The following is a 22,302-nucleotide window of genomic DNA, read 5'->3' on the forward strand; positions in this document are numbered from 1 at the left end:
TTACAATGGCATCGCTGTACCACTGCACTAATTGCACGCTGGGGACGCCACCAGGGCGTGAATTCCCGGAGCTCTGCATGCTCCCACTGTCAAGACGACATCTGCCACGGCACGTGATAGCTGCTCAACAAGTGCAGACTGCATGCTGGGATGAGCAACTGGTGCCTTCTTTGATCGAATCTCTAAACAGTTAACTTGGCATGTAAAACCATGAAAGCTATGTACATTACATGCTTAATCATAGTTAAACTATTTGTTATTCAGATCTACACTCTAGATATTAAAAAAATTACATAGTTCTGCAAGTAAATTGGGCTCAAAAGCTTGTATTTAGTCACCGGCTAAGGGTTAATGGCCAGGGCAGTAAGTAGAGAGCTGTTTAGTAAAGACAGCAGAGATCCTAAATATGGTCATCGCTGGCCAGTAATTAGAGTTAGGCGAACCTTCTCATGGAACTTGACACTTTTAATGTTGTCAAACACGTTCAGTAGGTGGGCTTGTATAGTGTGCGCATCCGAGGCCTGCCCCAGAATCTCCAGAAGGGCCGGGTCCGAGACGAAGAAGAAGCGAGGAAAGCAAAGTCGTTTTTTCTCCAAGTACCTAAGTGGGGAGGGAAACAATAAATGCTACAGACACACAAAGCAAGACTCTCTAGGGATAAATTAACCTGGATGGGAAAGGGAGGAAAGATTTTTGAAACAATCTGATTTTCCCACATATTGTCCAATGTTTTTTATTTTGTTCTGTTACTGGTTTTGCCAATAGCATTCCATATTCTGATGGAGAAGCAATTTCTTTTTTCCAGAATTGCTTCACTTTTCACAACTATAATGTATGCATTTGACTTATTCTGAAAAATGTTATGCTTTCTTTGTAGAAAACAGAAAAAATATACACAGGATGTTTTTGTTTCATTTTATTTCCAATAATAGTATTGTCAGATAAAGGGTGTGTATCATTTGTGGAACTGTATCTATAAAAGTCCAATGAGCCCTGGCCAGTGTGGTTCAATTGGTTGGAGCATCATCCCAAACACCGAAAAGTCGTGGGTTTGATCCCCAATTGGGATGCGTGCAGGAGGCAACCAATTGATGTTTCACTCTCACATCAATGTTTCTCTCTCTCCCTCTCCCTCTCCCTGACTCTCTCTCTCTCTCTCTCTCTCTCTCTCTCTCTCTCTCTCTCTCTCTCAAAAAAAAAAAAGAAAAGAAAAAGAAAAAAAGCATGTCTTCTGGTGAGGATGAAGAAAAAGCAACAACAATGATTCCATCACCAAAGCAGAAACAAAATCCAGCTACAAATGAAAGGGTCTCCAGGGGTGGGCAAACTTTTTGACTCAAGGGCCACAATGGGTTCTTAAACTGGACCGGAGGGCCGGAACAAAAGCATGGATGGAGTGTTTGTGTGAACTAATATAAATTCAAAGTAAACATCATTACATAAAAGGGTACGGTCTTTTTTTTCAATAGTTTTATTCATTTCAAACGGGCCAGATCCGGCCCGCAGGCCGTAGTTTGCCCACGGCTGGTCTAGGCTCTGTTCCACCTCCAAGCATTACCAAAACCCAGTCAATTTGCCCATCATTGCCCTGATTTCAACTGCACTTTGGTTTCTATGTTTGCGTTATTTTATGGTGATTCCTTATGTTATGTTTTTTCTGTTATTCTCATACCTATACCTCTGTATCTTCATGTTCTAGCACATTTTAATATAATGAATGCAGAGTTAATTGCAGTTTCTTTTTGAAATCTTACCAGAAATACTTTTTAAACATTGTCTTGTTTTCATTTCTATTCTTTCATTTTGTGTATTATTTACTTGTCTTACTTTTTATTTATATTATTACGTGTTTTTATTACTTATTTATTTCCTGTGTAAAATTATGGTCATTTTTATTTCATAGAAGCTGAATTCTCCTCTTAGAGTTTTTACTGAAAGACTGCTTGGATCAGTAGCTGAGCCAGGGGCACCTTCAAGGCCTGCATGGGAACACCCAACAGTCCATCTTCAGACAGGGGCTGGACTTCTGTTTTGTCCAGTGGGATGTCCAGGGTGAGGGTCAGAGCTAAATTCCTCAACACGAAAGAGAAGGCTTTTTTTCAGAGTCTGAAAGAGGTAAAGCAAGGCAGGAGCTATAAGGAGAGGCTGGTGGTCAGTGAGGAAGTGGGAAGGGAAGACCATTTCTAAAGTGATGAGAGTGGGTAAGCCTCAGTATGTGTTGTTATCTTGCTCTTTGACCCTCACAGGATAATTAGTGAAATATCCATTATAAGCTACTATTTGGGCAATTTGGATATGTCAAAGCACAAAGTCTGGCCTCAAAGAGTGAGAAGGACAAAAGCAAAGGCTGCCCAATGAGCCTCTTCTTATATCCTCCCTCATTTTTTTAAAGGCTTACCTTAATGCTCCCAATGTTTTATTTTGTTTGCATTAACATTTTGCATTCCTTACTTTTATAATTTTAAATATCCTAAACCTTCTTATTTATATAACTTTGGCTTTTATTCTTAATAACTTAATTGCCAATTCCTAACCCTACTTGCCCTCAGACTAGCGGACATAAGACTAGTCTGATTCTGCTCAGGACTCAGGTAACATTTTCTATCCGTTTGGACTAGGATGGAAGGAAGCACATGGAATGTGACAACCAAACCAAGCTGCTGAAGTAGAGAAGACAGCTTATTCCTGATCTCTGAAGACCCTTCATCCATGCAGATCCTTATCAGCATAGGAGGGAGGGTGTTGTTTTTCTGTAAACATTAGTACTCAAGTATTTACACTGGCCTTACATATGTTGGCTCATAACCTCTTCTTGGCAACAGATCCAAAAGCCAAGGGGGGCTCAGTAAAAAACTGTAATTTTAGAGTAGGCTTTACTCTAAGGAGTTATAAAATAATGGCAAAATATCAAGTGCAATTTTAAGTATCTCCATAATAAAAAGAAATAGAAAGAAAAAAATTTTACAGTTTGTGTGTGTCACCTTGGTTCTGTTTCTCTAGAGAACTCTGACCAATGCAATAATCAATAGTTTACCCAAAGTTTTTAAGAAGAATGTCTGGAGACATTCTAAGGAGACTAACAGTTTAGAAGAAGAGATATTTAAAAGCATGTGTATTTCAGTTGTAAGCCCTGGAAATGAAATGTATAGCATGGTAACTATAGTTAGTAATATGTATTGTGTATTTGAAAGCTTCTAAAAGTAGATCTTAAAAGTTCTCATTATAAGAAAAAAAAATTATAACTATGTGTTGTGATGGATGTTGGCTATAGTTATTGTGGTGATCGTTTTGCAGTATATATAGGTACCTAATCATTATGCTGTACACCTGAAACTAATATAATGTTATATGTCAACTAGAGGGTGCATGAGATTCGTGCACTCGGTGGGTGGGGGGTGTCTCAGCCTAGCCTGCAACCTCTTGCAGTCCAGGAGCCCTTAGGGGCTGTCCAACTGACAGCTTTTCCCACCACTACCACTGAGCTCACCACCAGCCAGCCGTGAGCCCAGCTCAGGCTGAGCAGAGCTCACCCTGTGGAAGTGCACTGACCACCAGGGGGCAGCTCCTGCGTTGAGCGTCTGCTCCCTGGTGGTCAGTGCACATCATAGTGACCAGTCGTCCATCGTTTGGTCGATTTGCATATTAGCCTTTTATTATATAGGATTACCTCAAGAAATAAATAAATAAATAACTGCACGTGTAGATGACTGTTTTTACAATATTCTATATTTAACATTTTTCTACTTGCATAATTTTATATTGACTCGCCAAAGGGGAAAAAATGAAAAATATTTATTATTCTTGAATTTCACTCAGCCATCACATACATAAGAGTGTGTGTGACTATGCACACCAATCTTGTTTCTGTATAATTTCGACTATTTGTGTACACTACAAACTGTTCAAATTGTTCTTGGTTGACTATAATGAAATGTTTTGGTTCTTCAGATATTTATACAAGAAGGATATCAGAAAAATAGGTGTATTAATTTTTAAAAGCTAGGTCTGTATGTGAATGTTTGCAAGATCTGGTCCCAGTAATGGAAGTTGCCTTAAATCCTGTAATCCCAACATCAGGACAAATCTAGTGAATGCTAAGAGAGACTTTAAGGCTCCAGACTATCAGTTTTATCTGTGCAACGCCAGATATGAATTAGGTCTCAGCAAAAGAAAACTGACTTGGCTAATTCTGTCTAATCTCTCTGGACCCCGCCCTCTCTAGGATGCTAAGGGAGCTTCACAGAGCAGAGAACTTACCCAGTAAGGGATTTCTGGCATATTTCCAACTGGTCCAGCAAGTGTGGTAATAGCTGCCCCATGGTTTCATCTCCGACACAACACTGAACCACGTTTGGCATTTCGTGTGCCCGATTCATGATCTTCACCCAAGATTTATCTATATTAGAAAAGCGCTTGGCTTCCTACGAGAATGAGGTGACAAAGCACATTGGACACGTCTGTAATCTCAAGGACAGAGCGTCTCACATACCTCCCGCCAAAGCCAGATTTCTGACCAGTCTGGATACCCCAGCTATCCATCACTAACATGTCACATAGGAATTCTCCTCAGGCCTTTTGCACCTACCACCCCCTTTCTTAAATAAGAAGCCTTAGCTCATCCCTGGTACCCTACTATGGTAACTAAAAACAGGGAACCAATACAAAAGTAATAAGACAATCTGAGACAATCTGAAAGGAAAGAACATTCCCACTGTTTCCACCAGTTATCTCTAAATGAAGTGAATTCTAAGCTTTTCAGGTTTTCTGCATTGAATTGCTTGTGTAATTAGAAAATAAAATAATCATTTAGAAATAACATACAATATTAATTTTATTATAATGCTAATATTGTAAAACAATTTTCAGGAAAAAATGCAAAATGGGAAGATTTTTTTGAGAGTAGGAATAATTTTTATTTTCATCATTAAGACTTTCTGTATTGCCCTAACCAGTTTGGCTCAGTGGCTAGAGCATCAGCCTGTGGACTAAAGGGTCCCAGGTTCGATCCCGGTCAAGGGCATGTACCTTGGTAATGGGCACATCCCTAGTAGGGAGTGTGCAGGAGGAGCTGATCGATGTTTCTTTCTCATTGATGTTTCTAACTCTCTATCCTTCTCCCTTCCTCTTGTAAAATATGAATAAAATATATTTTTTAAAAAAGACTTTCTGTATTTTTTCAATGAGCATGTACCATCAAATATGAGAGCAAGAAACCCCACGTAGTTCCTTCAATGTTGTATATGCAAATTTCCATTATTAAGTCCAATTTGAGATTCGTCTCCACCCATCAAAAAGAAAAGCATGACCAAATATGAAAGCAAAAATAAGTAAATACTTAAAATTTTCATGTAGGGTTGCATTCACTGGCAGCCAAAAAAATCAGCTAACAGGTATGTCCTCTATAATTACACTAAAAATGAACCAAAGAGATAGCTAGAACACCTAAGTAACATAATCATGCCTCTAAAATTCAAATATATTGTTAAAATGTTATGATTTTGCAAACAACTTAAGGTAATTGAATAAGAATCCTTGCAATTTGGTAAAAATGGGTTTTTTTAATACCTCAAAATACACTCCATATCTACCTAGTGAGATGATTACAATTTGATGAGCAAAACACTCCACACTTGAGAAGAGGGCCTTTTTGTTTGAGAGCTTTTTTCCTACAGATTTCCACCCCTCAATTTTACAGTTCAGATATAATTGGGTATATTGTATAGTGGGAGTTATTTTAAACTGTCAGTAGTAAAGGAACAAATTATCCTACCATTGTCAAGATAACTACTCCATAATTCTACCCTGTTCCAAATTCTACCTTCAAATTATCGCAAGAAGTATGTCAATTAGGTAGGCACTCATTCTTTGTTTGTTTTAACCCTCGATTTCCTATAAAACCTCTCAGCTTCCAAGTGTTCTTACTCTGATTGTCATGCCCCTTCTTTCCCTTAATTTCTCTCTCTCTTTGAAAAACAGATCAGTAGCAACCACACAAAAAAATGGGGAGGGGGCAGGAACATAAATTGAATTACATTTTTAAAAAAATGATTAGTTCTCTAAGTTAAACACCTGATGAAATCATAAAGAAAATTCTAAAACCTTGGGAAGCTGCTTGGCAATATCTCCTCCCACAAAGACGGCCTCTAAGTAAACCCACAGGTTCTGCACCAGCATCCAGTTCTCGATGATGTCTGTCGAGTTGGAAAGTAACTGTACCCATTTCTGAATCTGGGCTTTGAATGGCATATTGTACCTGAAATGGGAAATATATGCAGCATTTAGGGTTCGGTGTTTTATGCTTTAATTTTATTGTCGTTGCTCTCAAAAATTAAAGAGGTTTTTAAAAACCCTAATTGTTACTGATTTCTTTACAACTTTATGTTGCTGGCTTTTAAAATGATGCTAAGTGATTAATTCACCGCCATGTATTGGACATTGTTAGATTAACATTTTCCCTTTTGATCCAGAGCATCGAGAGGTGGGAGACACGTCCCCTGAGGAGCAGGGCAGGCATGAGATTGGACTCCACCCAGCTGCCACCGTATAATTCTGGTCCTTGTTGCTACCGCCAAGAGTAACAGTCTCGCTGCTGAGCTTCAGTGTCTTTTCCTTGGTGTCCGCGGTGTTCATCACACAAATCCACATTTGATGCCATTGGTAAGCAAAGTTTCTCCATCCCTAATTTTTATTTAATTTATATGCGTGCCTTTTCTGCCGCCCTAGGTTGTGTCATCTTCCATCTATCCCTCATTCTGGTTGGATATGAGTATTAACCAAATTTGTTAAATCTCACCAAATCCTAAGTAGTTCAGACTCTATGTTACCAAAGGTCTAAATCTCTAAGACCCAATTTTATATTCTATAGCATTCATTTCAAATACTTAGATATACCCAGTAAGTGGAAAGAATAAGCATTTTAGGTAGTTATTACTCCCTACATTAAAATTATTGATACATATATACACAGAGAAAAGAGTAGCATTTTAAAGATAGAATAACAATAATCACATCTTGTTGGTATCCACATTCTACACAATTACCATATATTTGAGAAAATGCTAGTGGACAAAAGTTATTTCAGAAAGAGTAAAGGGAAGTAGTAACCCAAGGAAATGCCAGTTTAGGAATCTATGGCTTGCGAGACCAAAGCGTGTCGGCCTTGCTGTTACTGCCAGATAGAAGTGTTAGACTGGCATTAGTCTGTACTGTTTTAGTTTTCTTTGAGAATTAAATTCATTCAGTATCCTGATCATTAAAGTATGTGCACTTCTAGTCCATAAACATGTGGGCAAAATGGTTTTCTGGGTCGAATGATTAATTTGAAATTCAGAATAATCCTCCCCCCACCCCAGACTGTAGAGCCTCCTGAGCTGCTGGCTGTGCAATGAGGCTTGTCAGCAACAAGGCTGAAATGTTCACAGATCCAAGAGGCTGACTGCATGTTGCGGATTGTATCTACTGATATTCTATTCTCCTGGACCATTAGTCCAATGGATGGTCTCAGACACAATCTACAAATAGAGGACAACGAAATAAAAACAGTATCACACATGCTGTGCCAAAAGCTAAAATTAAAGCCAGTATTGTTTATATTGAGTAAATTGTAAGAGGGGTATTGTTACATTTTTACCATAAGCATTCATTTCCCTTGAAATGCTTGGTCTTACGGTTCTCAAACCTCAGGAAAGAAAGATGGACGTGTTCCTACCTGTTGCTCAGTAGGGAGCCCAGCAACATCAAGCTGTCCTCCATGCTGGCGATGATTTCTGAGGTGCTGTCTCCTCGCAGGAGGAGTTCTCCGCGAGTTTTAAAGCTGCCAAATGTGAAGGCTTTGCTGTCCCACTCATTCACCACTTGCTTCAGCTTTTGCTCAATGTCTCTCTCTTTCACGGCACCGATGCAGATGTCCTAGGAAGTTGCAAGCCCTCCCTTTATCACACGAACGTCACACATGCTTCCCAAATAGTCTAGGTCCCACAGAGGGCCTAACTTCACCTTTCACTTCACATGTATCTATAAATACTCATGTTCCCAAATCTAGTAAACGAGTAAGTTCTGCAGAGGTTGTGCACAGCAGTGATTATAGTGAACAATACTGTATTATAAACATTAAACTTGCTAAGAGACTAGATCTAACTACACGATAAAAGAGGTGTTCTAATGCTGCAATATAATTGCAATGTACATGTATATCAAATCAATATGTTGTACAACTTAAACTTACACGAAGCTATATGTCAGTTATATCAAAATTTTTAAATTGGGATCAACAATATGCAATAACCTTTTAAATGTTGAAACTTTCATCAGACTCAAATTTTAATGTTTCTATGATTAAGTCAAATCAGTGCAATACTAGAGGGGGGTATTAGCAGGATTCTGATTTCTTCCCCACTCTGATCACTTTCCCAGTCTCCTCTGCAGGCTTCTCCTCTGCTGGACCAGTAATCCAGCCCTGCCTTTGCTCTTTTCTGGTCTCATGTTCCAGGTGAGTGGAGCTCATCTGTGCCCAAGCAGTCAGTAAGCTTTTGTATCTCCAAGTGAGACCTACATCCAAGTTTCCTACTGGGCATCTCTGCTTAACTACATAAGGGAGCCCCAAGCACAATTTGTGAAATACCAAACTCATGTCCAAAATCAAGTGGACAATCTTTGTACCTGTCACTCAACCTGATTCCCTTCTAAGATTCCCTGTCCCAGTGATAAGCCCCATAATCCATCTAGATCTCTCAGGAAATATAGACCTCATCCTTAGTCCCTCCACCTTGTATCTCCTGCCATGTTCCCTCCATCACCAAATTCTACCCAATTTTACCACGTACAGATCTCTTCATCTTTTCTCCCCTCTCCAACTTAACTATCTTCCCACTCATCCAACACACCACTGAATCTTGCCTCAGATATTCTTATAAGCTCCCAACTGGTTTGCCCATCACCTTCCTTGCTGTTGTCCCATACTTTATCCACACAGCTAGCAGAGTGAACTTCACAAAATGAAAATCTAACCATGGCATCCCCTGCTCAAAGTATATCTTCCAGATGGCTCCTCACTATTCCAAAGCCTAATATCCATAACATGTTCTAGCCCACTACGCCTGCCCTTTCTCAGCTATCTCTTCTCCCCCTACCCCCATACGCCAGCCATTCTGGCCTTCTAATGGTCCCCCAAACACAGCTCAGATCCTTCACACATGCTTTTCTCTCTGCCTGGCATTGCCTTTTTTGTATTTTCCAACCCCCTTTGCACTTTACAAGTCCCTCACCCCCACCACACAAGGACACTCCCTTTATCCAGCCAGTCAGGTTCATCCACCCCACCCTCCTCTACCTTCATCACCCTTCCCTCACCTCCCAGACAGGTCAGCCCCTTTACTGTAGTAAAGTATGTACAGAACATCATACTTTTCCTTCAATGGTATTTACTTTTCCTTCAATGGTATTTACCACAGCTTGTAACTGTATCCTTATTTGTATAAACATTTCATTAAACAAATTAATTAATTACCCCACATCCCTAGCACTAAGCACAGAACTTATCACAGCAACATTTGCTTAAGGAATTATGTGGATGCCAGGAAAACAGTTTCAATTGTCTTGGCATGGTGTCCGGATGCAACATTCCACAATGCAGGACTACTATCAAATAAATCCCCTGAGAGCTTCCAATCTCCCACCATGCATGCTATTTGCTGTACCTCTATTTCCTCTTTGTATTTCAGAAGAGGTGCCTCCATGATGTTCCTTAACTTAAAAGTTTCATTCCCCACATCCAGACTATGCCCAGTGAGAGCAGTTATCCTTGCCCAGTGCCTGTCCATCATGGCCTTGCTGGTCATGTGTTCCAGCAGGGGGCAGCACTCGCTGAAATCATCAATGGTCTTCTTCAGATCCAAAAAAGCCTGCCAGTCCTTTGCCGCCCGGGGCAGCTTCCGACATCTGCAAAGGGAAGGCAACAGGAAAGTTCATTCGCCTCTAAGCCCAGAAGTCTCCAGTCCAGGACTGTCTGCCAGCATCTCTATCAAAACTTGTCACTTCAAATATCACATTTTTAAATATCAGAAGTCAGAGGATAACGATTAATCACATTTATATGATAAAAATTACTCCTCCCAGTCAGGAAAAAAATTTCAATCCCCCATAACAACTAACTAGATAAAAGGATTATTTTAAAGGATAGAGGTACCTCCTGATTCAATTCAATTCTACAAACATTTCTTGAAACCCTATCAAGTAAAAAACACAGCAGAGAGTATCAGACTGTCAACCAAAAAATTACAACCAATGACCATCCATTTTCTTTGGGTTCAATACTTAACAGGACATAGAAAAACCATGGGCTCTTGCTTTTATACCAGGAAATCATCTTACTAAACCCTGAATGTTCAATAAGTATAATATAAATAGAGATCAGCTCCAAGCTACAGGAGAGCCTCTGACAAGATTCATCCAGGTTTAAAGGGTGTGCTTGTCTCCCTGTGTACACACATGGGACAATTAATAAATGTCATTTGACAAGGGTGATGTCTAGCAGACAACTGCAATGCAGCGTGACATGCTTTCAAAACATCTGGAGGGAGAACTTGACAGCCAATCAAATAAGAAAGCATTTGAGGTTCAATAGTTCTGAGCATGTTAAACACTGAACTCCTCACCTGTTCTGGAACTCTAAAAGTTCATTGTTGATTTTTTCAATATTTACTTCTGACCACAGAATATCATGGTAGCTATTTATAGCTTCTATAACGCTGTTGTAGAGAGTGTATATTTTCTGGAGAAGATTTAGTTGCTTCTTTATTTCGAGAAGCTGAGGATACTGGGTAACTGGCAGACCAAAAAGCTCCTCTCCCCCAGTATAGGTGATGTACTTCCGATAGATATTATCAAATTGATTCTAATAAAAACACAAGTGAAAATGTATCAAAATAATTTACACATGAACAAGCATGTAAATTTAAAAAAAAAGACTGGCAAATCTCAGTATATGATCTCTGAGCACATATACAGAGAAATACCAAATGAATGTAATTAATTACATAGAAACCAAGTCTACCTGTAACCATACCAAATCATATTTTTTAAATGTAAGTCCATACCATTTTACACAATAAACTTTTCTATGTCAATAGAGAGGGAAAAGGGAGTGTTTAAAACACATTAAGGTTTTGGTTGTTTAGAAACTAAACAGGTTTAGTAGAAACTAAAAAGGTTACCTGAAACATGATAAGCCTATCACTGGCTTCCTGGGGTTTCAAGCCGCTAGCCATTGGGCCATTCTGAAACAAACAGTTAAGATAAATATAAAATAGAATGAAGTGTTTGCATATAAATTTCATGAGCTCAAAGTATTTGAACATCAAAGTTAGTGTTCATGCATGTCATATACATGACTGGAACCAATTTTTATTTTAAAAGGTCTCGGGATAGTAACTCATTTGGAAATATTTTCAAGTCTAACTCCAAGTTACTGATATAACTTCATATGTCAAGAAATTATGAAAGTAAAAATCTGTACTATTCATTTCTTCAGTGTCAAGGCACAGACTAATAATTGCTCTATAAAAAGCACATATAATATTTCGGTTTTTCGTTGTTGTTGTTTTAATTTTTTAATATTTTTGTTGATTTCAGAGAGGAAGGGAGAGGGAGAGGGGGATAGAAACATTAACGATGAGAGAGAATCACTGATCGGCTGCCTCCTGCACGCCCCCTATGGGGTTTGAGCTCACAACCCAAGCATGTGTCCTGACCAAGAATTGAACCGTGACCTCCTGGTTCATAGGTCGATGCTCAACCACTGAGCCACACCAGCCAGGCTAATGTCTGGTTTTGAACTAAAGCACTAATGCCAAAAAACTCACAGATTTAACCACTCTAACATCTATGCATAAAGTAACCTATAACCTTAACATTCCAATCGGGTCTTCTCACATTAGAACACCTTAAATATGTGGATTTCGGTGCTTCTTCACCCATGAAGCTAGTGCAGGGGTCCAATTCCCTAACTTTGTTAACTTTGTAGTTTGGTGTGCTAATAGTTAATAGGAACAAATGCTACCCTATGCTCTACATATTTCTCTTCCATAGCATATTGTACTGTAGTCAGCTAAAATCGGTCTCATTACACATCATACTCCCAGCAGAAGGTTCTACACTAAAACTCATATATGTATGAGAAAATATGGACTCCATCTGCCTTGCCCATTTTTGTGTCTTCAGCACCAAGGGCAGTGCCTGGCACATTCTAGGTGCTCTACAGCACTTTTGGAACTAATGAATGCTGTGGGGAGGGGAACCATTTTAACTATACATAAATTGTTTTTGTCTATGCAAGTTTAGAAATCCATCAAACAACTTCAGTCACAGTCCAATGACATAATATAAATAGCACTTTTTATGGTATTTTTTTCTTTCTTTATTGATTAAGGTATTACATATGTGTCCTTATTTCCCCATTGCCGCCCCACCCCACCCCCGCTCATGCCCTCACCCCCCTGGTGTCTGTGTCCAATAAATAGCACTTTTAAATTTCCCATTTCCTATTAAAATAATTCGGGATGAACTATAAGAGAAAAAAGTTGTGAATGGGAAATAAAGGGCTGTGCTCTCATGAAAATGAAATTCCCATTCCCAGGGAATTCCATTAAATTTGACACAATCTTTAAACAACTACATTTTACATCCATGCATTCTTATTCCCAATTACTAGGTATGCATGCAAAAGTGGGACAGTGAAGACGGCTGATAGGAAAAAATGGATTCATCTGAAAAGTGGTGTTGAGAGCTCTATGGACGCTCTGGATTGCAAGAAAGATGAACAAGTGGGTCCTAGAGCAAAGCAAGCCTGAAACATCACTCACGGCAAACATGACAAGACGGAAGCTGTCCTACTTTGGGCGCATTGTGAGAAGGCAGGGTTCTTGGGAAAAGACAATTATGCTGGGTAAACTGGGAGGCAGAGGGAAAAAAGCAAGACCAAATAGGAGGTGATTGACAACATGAAAGAAGCCACAGGCGTGCGTCTACAGGAGCTGAGCAGGGCTGTTGAAGACAGAACATTACAGACATCACTCATTCATAGGGTCATCAGGAGTCAGAGCCGACTCAACAGCATGTCACACACACACACACACACACACACACACACACACACACGCACCTGCATGCTCTATTCACTCTTCCCCAAAAATACACAAAGAGAAGACTAGTGTCATACCAAATCATAGTCCAAATAGAACTGCTGACAGTCTTGGAAGAAGACCTCCACAGTACTAATAAGCTCTTTCCTGAAACCAGGCTGCAGCGAGGCTAGTTCATTCTGAACTTCACTAGCACGTGCCAGAAGCTTCTCCCACGCATAATGCAGAGTATCAACTTTGTCCATCTCCTCCTTTGCTATCAGAAGCCCATATTTGTTAAGTAGGGCATAGGATTCCTACACAAAAGAAGAAAAATTTAATTCCTATCAATCAGGTACATAAGTCTACACACAGTCACTCATTAAGCATTTAGAACAGAAAAGATCAGCATGATCGGGACCCGCCCATAGAGTTCTGGTTACTCTACTTGCAAACGGTAAAAGCGTAAGTGAGCAACTGAGCCCCTTAATTTCATTTCCTGATTTGCAAAATGGGAAAATTCCCTGACTGCTTCACAGGGATTTCTGTGAATATCGAAAAATATATCATTTTAAAGCAATTTGAAAACTAAAATCATTCAGGTACCTGTGCTGCATTTCACTTGCTAGTGAGATGCACAGGGTGTTCTTGAATCAGAACCTGGGCTAGGTCATTGCCCTCAGGATGTAAAATCCTGGATGACTCTCTTTGCCAGAAGATTAAAATGAAGCAAAGGTAGATTTTCATGAGAAAAAAATTTCCTTAAATATCCCTGGCCCCTTCCTACCATGACTCCTCCCCATAGAGGTAGGAAGGATATATCACCATTGATTTGCAAAAAGACTGTTGCTTTGGGCAAGCATAGCCCCGTGCCTCTCTCCCCTTTCCCTCTTTCTCCTTTTTGGCATACCTCTGATCGGCACCCCAACCAATAAAATGGAGCAGGTTACAGAGGCCTACAGCTGCCCAGCGCTGCCTCTGATGGATGAGTAAGTCCAATTCTGGGACTTAGTATTCATAAACCCTGGTGTGTGTGTAGAGTGGGGGTGGTGGGTATAATGGGAATATGAGAGTTGTACACTAGATCATGTCTTCCAAGTAAGTTCTAGCCATAATAACGATTGTACTTTGATCTTGACTACTTGACTATAGTTTTGTCTTAACTCTCAGGTGGAGAAAACAAGGTTGTCTGTTACCAGGCCTCCTCTTCACACCCCAGGGTCACCCTTGGTTCTACACAAAGCAGGGACTCTTTGCCTTGATGTTCCCATTCCCAAGAAGAGCAGAGCAGGTCACGTGATTTCCCAACACAGCAGAAGTGCAAATGTGCTGTCACCTGTATCACATTCATGGTAATTTGACATTTCTAAAAATTCAAAGAGGGGTCCAGATAATGTGAGACTAGATATGATCCTGAGCATCAGAGTGTAAGTCCAGGCATTCAAGTTACTGTGTGAGGAACAGACAATGTTTTTATGTCTGGAATTGTTTTAATGCTACAATTATACTAGTCTCATTTAAAAGAACAAATATAGTGGCAGATTGCTGAGAAAACATTTGCATCAAGAAAAGATAGTATGATAATAAAAACAAAAGTAATGTGCAACACTAATCAAATTGTGTAATTTTTTGACCCTCAGTTTCCTTGTGGGTAAAGAGGGGGTTGCAGGAAGGATTAAATGAGTTAACACATGAAAGGACACTGTTAGTACCCCTTCCAGGTCCTGTTTACCAGCAGGTATTTGCATCCCCAACTGCTGAGAGTGTAGTGTTCACTGTAGGATCATCCTGCCCTCTTTCTAGAAAATTGTCCTCAGCTGAATTGGAGCCTTCTCCTGGGGAGATTATGGTTGATGGTCAACAGATATGGGGGTACAAGGGGCAGTCCCCTTGTCTCAATGTAGAAAAAAACTGTGTGGTACAATCCATGCTCTATGGCTCCCCGTGGGATCAGGCTGAAGTCAGTCTACAGCTAAGACCCTATCTTCACTTAGTTCCCCCCAACCTGACCTCATCCTTTCCTGCTTCCCTCACTCCCCTTCTCCAGTGAATAGTCATCAATAAATCACTTGTATAGAAATCCTCATCTCAGGCTCTTCCCCTAAGGGTCTCATACGGATCCACAGAAGGCACCCTATAGGGATTAGACATCATCTTTACTGAAGTTGCTGTTCTTGAGTTTAGCACCCAGTAACTCCAGTCCAGACCTGGTCAGTATTTCAGCTAATCTCACCCAACCTGTGGAGATAATTCTATAATGAACACATGATTATCAATTACCTCGATGGGTCCTATTTGGAAGTCAATGACAATCTGCTGCTCCCTGATTTCCTTCAGTGCCACCATAGCAATCCGAATATCATCTAGGTCTTTAATTGGACGATTCAATTTCTTACTGAACTCTTCAACAAGTGCAAAAACGTTTTCCATCTCACTCCTGTATTTTTTGTTACAGTGACGGCCGATGACAACCATCCAGGCCTTCGTCTCAGCAGTCAAGGTGAACTTCAAGTCAGCTATAAAACCCAAGTGTCCACAGTTCAGTTTGAAAACTTTGAACCAGTATAAGAAGACCCCATGCAACTGCATGTGATAACCCTCTAACATGAAAAAAAATCAAACTGGAAAAAAAATTATTTTTCTTAATCATTATATATTCATTTATTTTATAAAGCTTGTTTTCTAGCAATTGAAAACACATTTCAAAATGCTAAAAAGGAAACACAGTACATATCAAAACCGTTGGAGGTAAGTAAGCCTGACGTTTGTTACTGTTGTTTATTAAAGAAAGGATAAACTTTAATTGCAAATATCACAGATCCCCTTTCTCTGAAGTAGCATTTATTTTCAAGGTTAGTAGCAAAGTATTCAAAATAGTCCAGAATAAATAATTATGCAAAAGGGAATTAAAAACAAGTCTACAAATTGGTCTTAAAGCTTAAGGCCTATAAAAGGAAAGTCAGTCTTTAAGATAAGCTAAAACTCTCTGGAGTACTAATCTCCATAAAAAGACAAAACGATACTGTTGAATTTTTATGGCTGTCTGAAAGAAAGTGAACCAACCTGTGTACAGAGCAATAGTGCCTACACAGATATATTCAGGCTCAGCATTAATCTTCTGCTCTAGGTTTTGGAAATAGAGAATCTGGGATTCAAATTCAGGAAGCAAGGGGTTTTTCATAATAAACGTCATGAGGGTTTCTTCTTTCTCCTTTTGCCAAATGTGATTGTAGCATTTGAAGCAATCCATGGATGCAATAATTTCCTAGGATACAAATAAGATTATGTGTGTTGAGAAAGAAGAGTCAGAAATGGCATCATGAACGGTGAATATTTGCCAACTGTTGATGGTTCCCATGGATTCATTAAAATGTTTAATTGGTGAACTGGGTGATTTGTTGTAAAGGCCACAGAACTGGGACTATATACAACAGTGTAAACAGTAACCCAAGACTAGTAACCATAGCCGTGGAAATGGGACCATCCATAGCCAAAAAAAAGTAGGAGAGTCTTACGGACAAGGCCCTCTTGATGGCAGCTAGACCTCATATAAAAAAAAAAAACCACAGCTCAAAATCATGTCATAGAGAGTGAAGGGGAATATAAGTTTTAGGGGCCTAACAATCTGAATCTGTGCCAGCAACCAGTATTCTGACACATATTCTTGCTAGTAGATAATTAGCTCCATTCGTATCTGTAATGCTTGTCGTGCCTTGCAGAACCTGTTTCCCAGAATACTCCCATTTTACAGAGGCCATAAACCATGAACCATACACAACTCCCAGAGGGGGTTGTCAGCACTGGCACCAGCCAGCCAGGCCTTTGGGTGTAATCTCACTTCCCCCATCCCAACCCATGAGGGCTGCAAAGCCCGGGAAAAGTCCGGAAGCCTGATCCATATTTGGAGGACAAAGAAACTAAAAGGGATAAAAGGAAGACTTCCTCCATGCTCATCACTCAGGCTTTGGAGGCTGATTCCCCTGAGTCACTACACTATTGCATCTGCAATTCTGCATTAAAGGCTCCTCTTCTGAATCCTCTGAGTGCCCGACTGATTATTCCTCTGTGCTGCCTGGCAGCTTACCTACAACAAGAGTACTATGGGAAAAAACACTCCAAGATCACTCTTTCTCCCTCACTTCAATGGAAACCTATAGATTTGTTCCTTAAAGTCAGAGAGTGGAGCATAGATCTGGAGAGGCAAATAACATATCCAGCATCAAACCCCACTGCATCAAATCACATAAAATGTATAAATTCATTCAATAAGGACTGACATTTGTATGATATTAAATCTTCCCATCCAGGAACATAGCATGTGTTTCTAAATCTGCCAATTTTTTTAAAATTCCTTAAAGTTTAGAGTAATCTTTTTCCCACCACTTTGTTCTGTACCAGCTAAAGCAGCAAGCCACAGCAGGGTACAATCCTCTGTGCCACATTCCCCTCCCTCTTCTTCCTTTTGGGCCAATTTTGTCACCACTTTGTTTTGAGAATGTTCTTTGCACAGTTCGACCTGAACTTTAAATATTTTATCCTTATTTCCATAACTCAGAGCTTTAATGGTTTCTTATACCACCTTCTAACAAGTATCTTTCAAGTACTTTTGATAGTAAAGTTCCATACTTTTTTAGAGTGTTATTAAATGGGTTAATATTTGACTATGTTTTTTATTGTTGCTATGATTTTTTGTTGCTATTCTGATTATGAAATTTCCTAAGTTTTGTGTGTGTGCCTCCATCCTGCTTTACTCATAATCTCTATTTTATTAAATGTGCAAATTTGTGCAAAATGAAATTTTTAGGAACATGTTTATTGCATTATAGCAGAAATGCCTATACTTATCTTTCAACTGACTACCAATTTAACTCTTATTAGGCCTTATTTTTTTCAGATTAGCTTCTTGGATTTACTTGGTAGATAATCATATCATCTACAAAGAATTAAAAATTTGTCTCCTCATTTATGGTGGTTATACATTTGGGAATCAAGTTTTTCTATTGGTTTACATTATAATTTCAGAGTTATATCTGCATAAGAATTTTTTTATAAATTGAGATAAAATTAAAAATGCAATTATTTGAAAAAATAGAATATTGTGAACAGCATTCTAAATGGTCCAATTATATTAAGTAAATTGCACCAACCTGTACCAAACCAAGGCATAGTTTCACTTCAATTCCCAACATGTAGCTAAAATGTCCCTCAGAGATTCAGATATAAGTGTTAAGACTTCTCACCCATTAAAATCCAGAAAGCTAAGCCTGTCACTGCTTGTCACAAACAAAACTGCTCCCCAAGCAAGGGCTGAGGTGTTGACATGAAATGCCCGGAATGCATTGCAACAGCAGGTAAACATTCACAAGTGTGTGATGGTTGGGAGAATGAATTACAGCTTAAAGATCCCTGGATATAGGTAGACATTCCAGAATCCTGAGCTCTTGAAACTCCAAGAATTTATAATATTAAGATACACTCTAACTAAATGTGTTAGACTTTTATTTATTTTATGTCACTCTTTATTAGATTGGAACTTGTCAGAGCAGAGGTAACCTAGAACTTAAGGGAAAAACTACATGAATAACCTATGTAGAGCTGTTTTCCTTATTTTTTACCAAGGTTATTTTGATTGTTTGGTTTAGCTAGCTCATCTTTTTAAGCCTGCCTGGCAATGTTATAAGTTGATGACCCGCCTATGGAAATGCTGAAGGTAGGTCAGGTTTAGACTCTGATATAATCAGTGATGGCAAGAGAAAAGGAGCTGGATCCTAGGATTTTCTGTGGTTGAGGGAGAACCATTCAGAAGGGTCTATGGCTGTGGCTGGCTAGCCGTGTCTAGCCCTATGAAAAGCACACATATATTCCTCCAGAAACAATTTGGCCATCCTATCAAATTGGAAAAAGTCCTTCAAATTATTCTAAGTGCCAACCCTTTAAGGAAGACTAATATCTGTACATTTCCTTTACATAATAAAAAAGCAAATGTAATAAAAGTGACAAAAAGATAAGTATATTTGTTGCCAGCAGTATGTTAATTTCAATTGCTGTGTCTTACCCTTAGATTTTCATAAAAGAGGCTACTTATGTTCAGAGAAATTAATGGACTTTATTACTGATTTGTCTTATTGTATTTTCCATGATTAGGAGACATTGGGAAGTATATGTGAATGTTCATTATAATCATAGAATACTATATTTAGTTTTACCATTTAGTATAAAGCTTGATAAAATAAGCACTAGATGAATATTTGTTAAACTGAATTATGTGAACACTGTCTCTAGGGCAAAATTAAATACAGGACCTTCAATATATTAAGAAAGGAAAATTGGAAATGCATAAATGCAAAAACTTCCAGTTCCTTCAGGAATACATTAAAATTAAACTTAATATCCCCTAGTATTTTTACAGCAATGATAACTTTTCAAAACAAATGAAATTCATTCCATAAAAACTAAGTAATAGAGCCCCGGCTGGGTGGTTCAGTTGATGGGAGCATAGTCCCGTACACCAAAAGGTAGCGGATTCGATTCTCAGTAGGGGCACATATCAAGGTTGCGGGTTCGATCAGTCAGGGTGCATACAGGAGGCAACTAATTGATGTTTCTCTCTCACATTGACACTTCCCTCTCTAAAATCAATGAAGGTGAGGATTCTTTTTTTTTTTTTTAAGGAATAAGAAAAACTATTTATTGAGTGGCAACTATTTCCTCGACACAAAAACCATTTTAAAGAATCAACAGATCTTAATGACAATGTAAATATATTTTTAAGTAGAAATTGACTTCAGGACTTTGAATCTTTTTACTATAAGAACAGATTTGCCCAAACAAAAAATGGAAAGTTAAGAATAGGTTGGCAATAGTAATTAATTCAAATTTATCCCCATAACTAGTGTAAGTTTGCATTGATAACACTAATATTTTCTTTATTTTTCAGTATTATCTGATTTCCACATGGCCATATACATAAATTTTCATCTGATATTTCTTAAGATTTGCCTCAGTACACAAATATGAAAAATTGACTATAAATTTTATTCTATTTCAATGTACTGGTATCACCGACTCTATGAAGGTCAATTGTAACACCAGTCTGACTTGTGGTTTGGAACATATCAAAAAAATTTTAAGTTATATTTATTTGAACTAAATAAATAAATAGGTAAAGGCACTAAAGGGAACACAATATAAAACATAGGAATATTAGTTCTCTTTCACGTTGCAATCTAGAATGAAAAACCTTTAAATAAACATTTGCTATGTACATACAAAGTACCATAAGCAGCTCACTGAATTCACAGTTGGTGGGACCCTGGCTACACGTCGGACAAGCTTGTGGTGTTCAGCTTCACACAGGCACTTGTTATGAAGCAAGGGGCCCTGGCTACAAATCCTGTGACCTACCTTCTTGGTGGAGTTGATGATAGTGCCAAGCACAGAGACTAATTTTACAATATCTTTGTTCTCAGAAACACTCTTATAGTAGTTCCTGGGTTGCACAGGAATGGGTAAGTTCACAGATGCTATCTCAAAGGTATCTAAAAGCAGAAAAAGAGGAAAAATGTTTATATCAACAGCATAACAAACATATTTTAAAATGAGAAGGTCATTTCTATAATGGTAAAGTAAGGACCTTTGAAAACATTGGGAAAAAACTGTCAACATTAATTTCCCAGAACTCTGGAAATTATCCAAAGCTTGCAACAATCCAAGAAACATTTGTTTAGTCAAGAAAAATGCTAAATCCTGTAACAACAGTGAGTTTTGTGGTGTTTTCACTTGTTCTATGCCCACTGTCCCTGCACTGGCTGGGCAGGAGCCTCAAACAAGAGCCGCACGAACACTGTGACTGCAAACCACAGCCTAGCAGTCGGCCGAGGAGGCCAGGCTGGGGTTGGAACTCCTCTAGAAGCCCCATAAATTATCACTATTTGACCAGTCTGGACACTACCTTGCTACCTTGAAAAGCCCCATTTAAAGAGTTTATCTTTACTTCACCTGATTCAAAACTCACTGAGTGTGGGGGGGAAAAATCCCTATCTCCAAGGCAAAACTAATCAGCAACAATTGTTTAACTTTATAGCTGCCTGAGGCAATGCTATTAGTTGGGGCAAACAGGAAGTTGGCCAAAAAAATTTTAAAGATCTGGAAATGAGATGTCTACCAGGGGTAGGATGGGGGGTGGGGGTATTATAATGCCCTGACATATTCCTCAAGGCCACATATATGTACAGAGCTAGGCACATGCCCAGGAGAGACCTAAAGATGCCCCAATATTTTAGCTCTGGCTGAACTTGAGGCTTGCATAATCAGTAAATAAAGACTAAGGCAGTGTAATAACTTATTGAGCTTCCAGGGTGCTCTACACATAGTGCTCACACACACACAGTGTCCCCAGGTAGAGGGTGGAAGCCTTATTGGTTCAAAGCAATAAAGGAAATCTCTGTGCAAGCATTAGTTGAACACTAAGCTAATGAAGCAGAGATTACAACAGTACACACCACAGGCAAGACAAATTTTATAAACCCCAGTTCTCATCATCACATTGGACCAGAAATCAATGATGCACCCAAAACTGTGGGATACCCATGGGAGGTAAACTATTTGTAATGGTGATATTAAAACACATGGATCTTTATATTTGATACACTTAAAATGGGATCATAGATTAATATTCCAACCTATTCTGATTTAAGAATTAGTCCAGGAAAGTCAATAAAGAAACAAACAGTAACAACACCAGACCCTGGGGGGAAGATAACCAGATTCTCAGAGTTGCCATTTTATATTCTTTAAAATATCAACTTTTCAACAAAAAATTAAATTGTGAGACGTGCAAAGAAACAGCAGAGTGGTGCTTGCACACAGGAACAAAAGCAGCCAACAGAAATTATACATGAGAAAGCCCAACCAGTGGGCATATAACTCAGCAATTCCACTTAGAGGGATATGCCCAAGAGAAATGAAAACAAATGTCCGCACAAAAAATTTGTATGTGAATGTTCATAGCTGGATTATTCATAATAGCTAAAAAATGGAAACAACCCAAATACCCATCAACTCGTGAGTGAATGAATACAATGTGACATACCCATATAAGGGAATCCTTTTTTATCAGTAAAAAGGAATAAAGAACTGATGCATGCTGTAGAATGGCAAATCCACAAAGACAGAAAGTACATGAGTG

The 22,302-nt window shown here is 38.9% G+C and overlaps 1 protein-coding gene across 1 annotated transcript in view; it reads right to left on the bottom strand.

Annotated features, from left to right (window-relative positions):
• DNAH5 (dynein axonemal heavy chain 5) overlaps positions 1 to 22,302 on the bottom strand; it is a 221,782-nt gene that overhangs the window by 104,170 nt on the left and 95,310 nt on the right. Inside the window, exons 22-32 of the mRNA XM_081090544.1 lie at positions 20,520 to 20,653; positions 16,179 to 16,380; positions 15,396 to 15,631; positions 13,214 to 13,432; positions 11,211 to 11,273; positions 10,653 to 10,891; positions 9,696 to 9,936; positions 7,709 to 7,908; positions 6,100 to 6,253; positions 4,258 to 4,421; positions 444 to 600 (exon numbers count right to left, since the gene is read on the bottom strand). Coding sequence (XP_080946670.1) covers positions 444 to 600; positions 4,258 to 4,421; positions 6,100 to 6,253; positions 7,709 to 7,908; positions 9,696 to 9,936; positions 10,653 to 10,891; positions 11,211 to 11,273; positions 13,214 to 13,432; positions 15,396 to 15,631; positions 16,179 to 16,380; positions 20,520 to 20,653 — 2,009 coding nt within the window. The remainder of the gene's footprint in view (positions 1 to 443; positions 601 to 4,257; positions 4,422 to 6,099; positions 6,254 to 7,708; positions 7,909 to 9,695; positions 9,937 to 10,652; positions 10,892 to 11,210; positions 11,274 to 13,213; positions 13,433 to 15,395; positions 15,632 to 16,178; positions 16,381 to 20,519; positions 20,654 to 22,302) is intronic.

Source organism: Myotis nattereri (genome assembly GCF_964212035.1).
Source record: "Myotis nattereri genome assembly, chromosome: 4".
Lineage (NCBI taxonomy): Eukaryota > Metazoa > Chordata > Mammalia > Chiroptera > Vespertilionidae > Myotis > Myotis nattereri.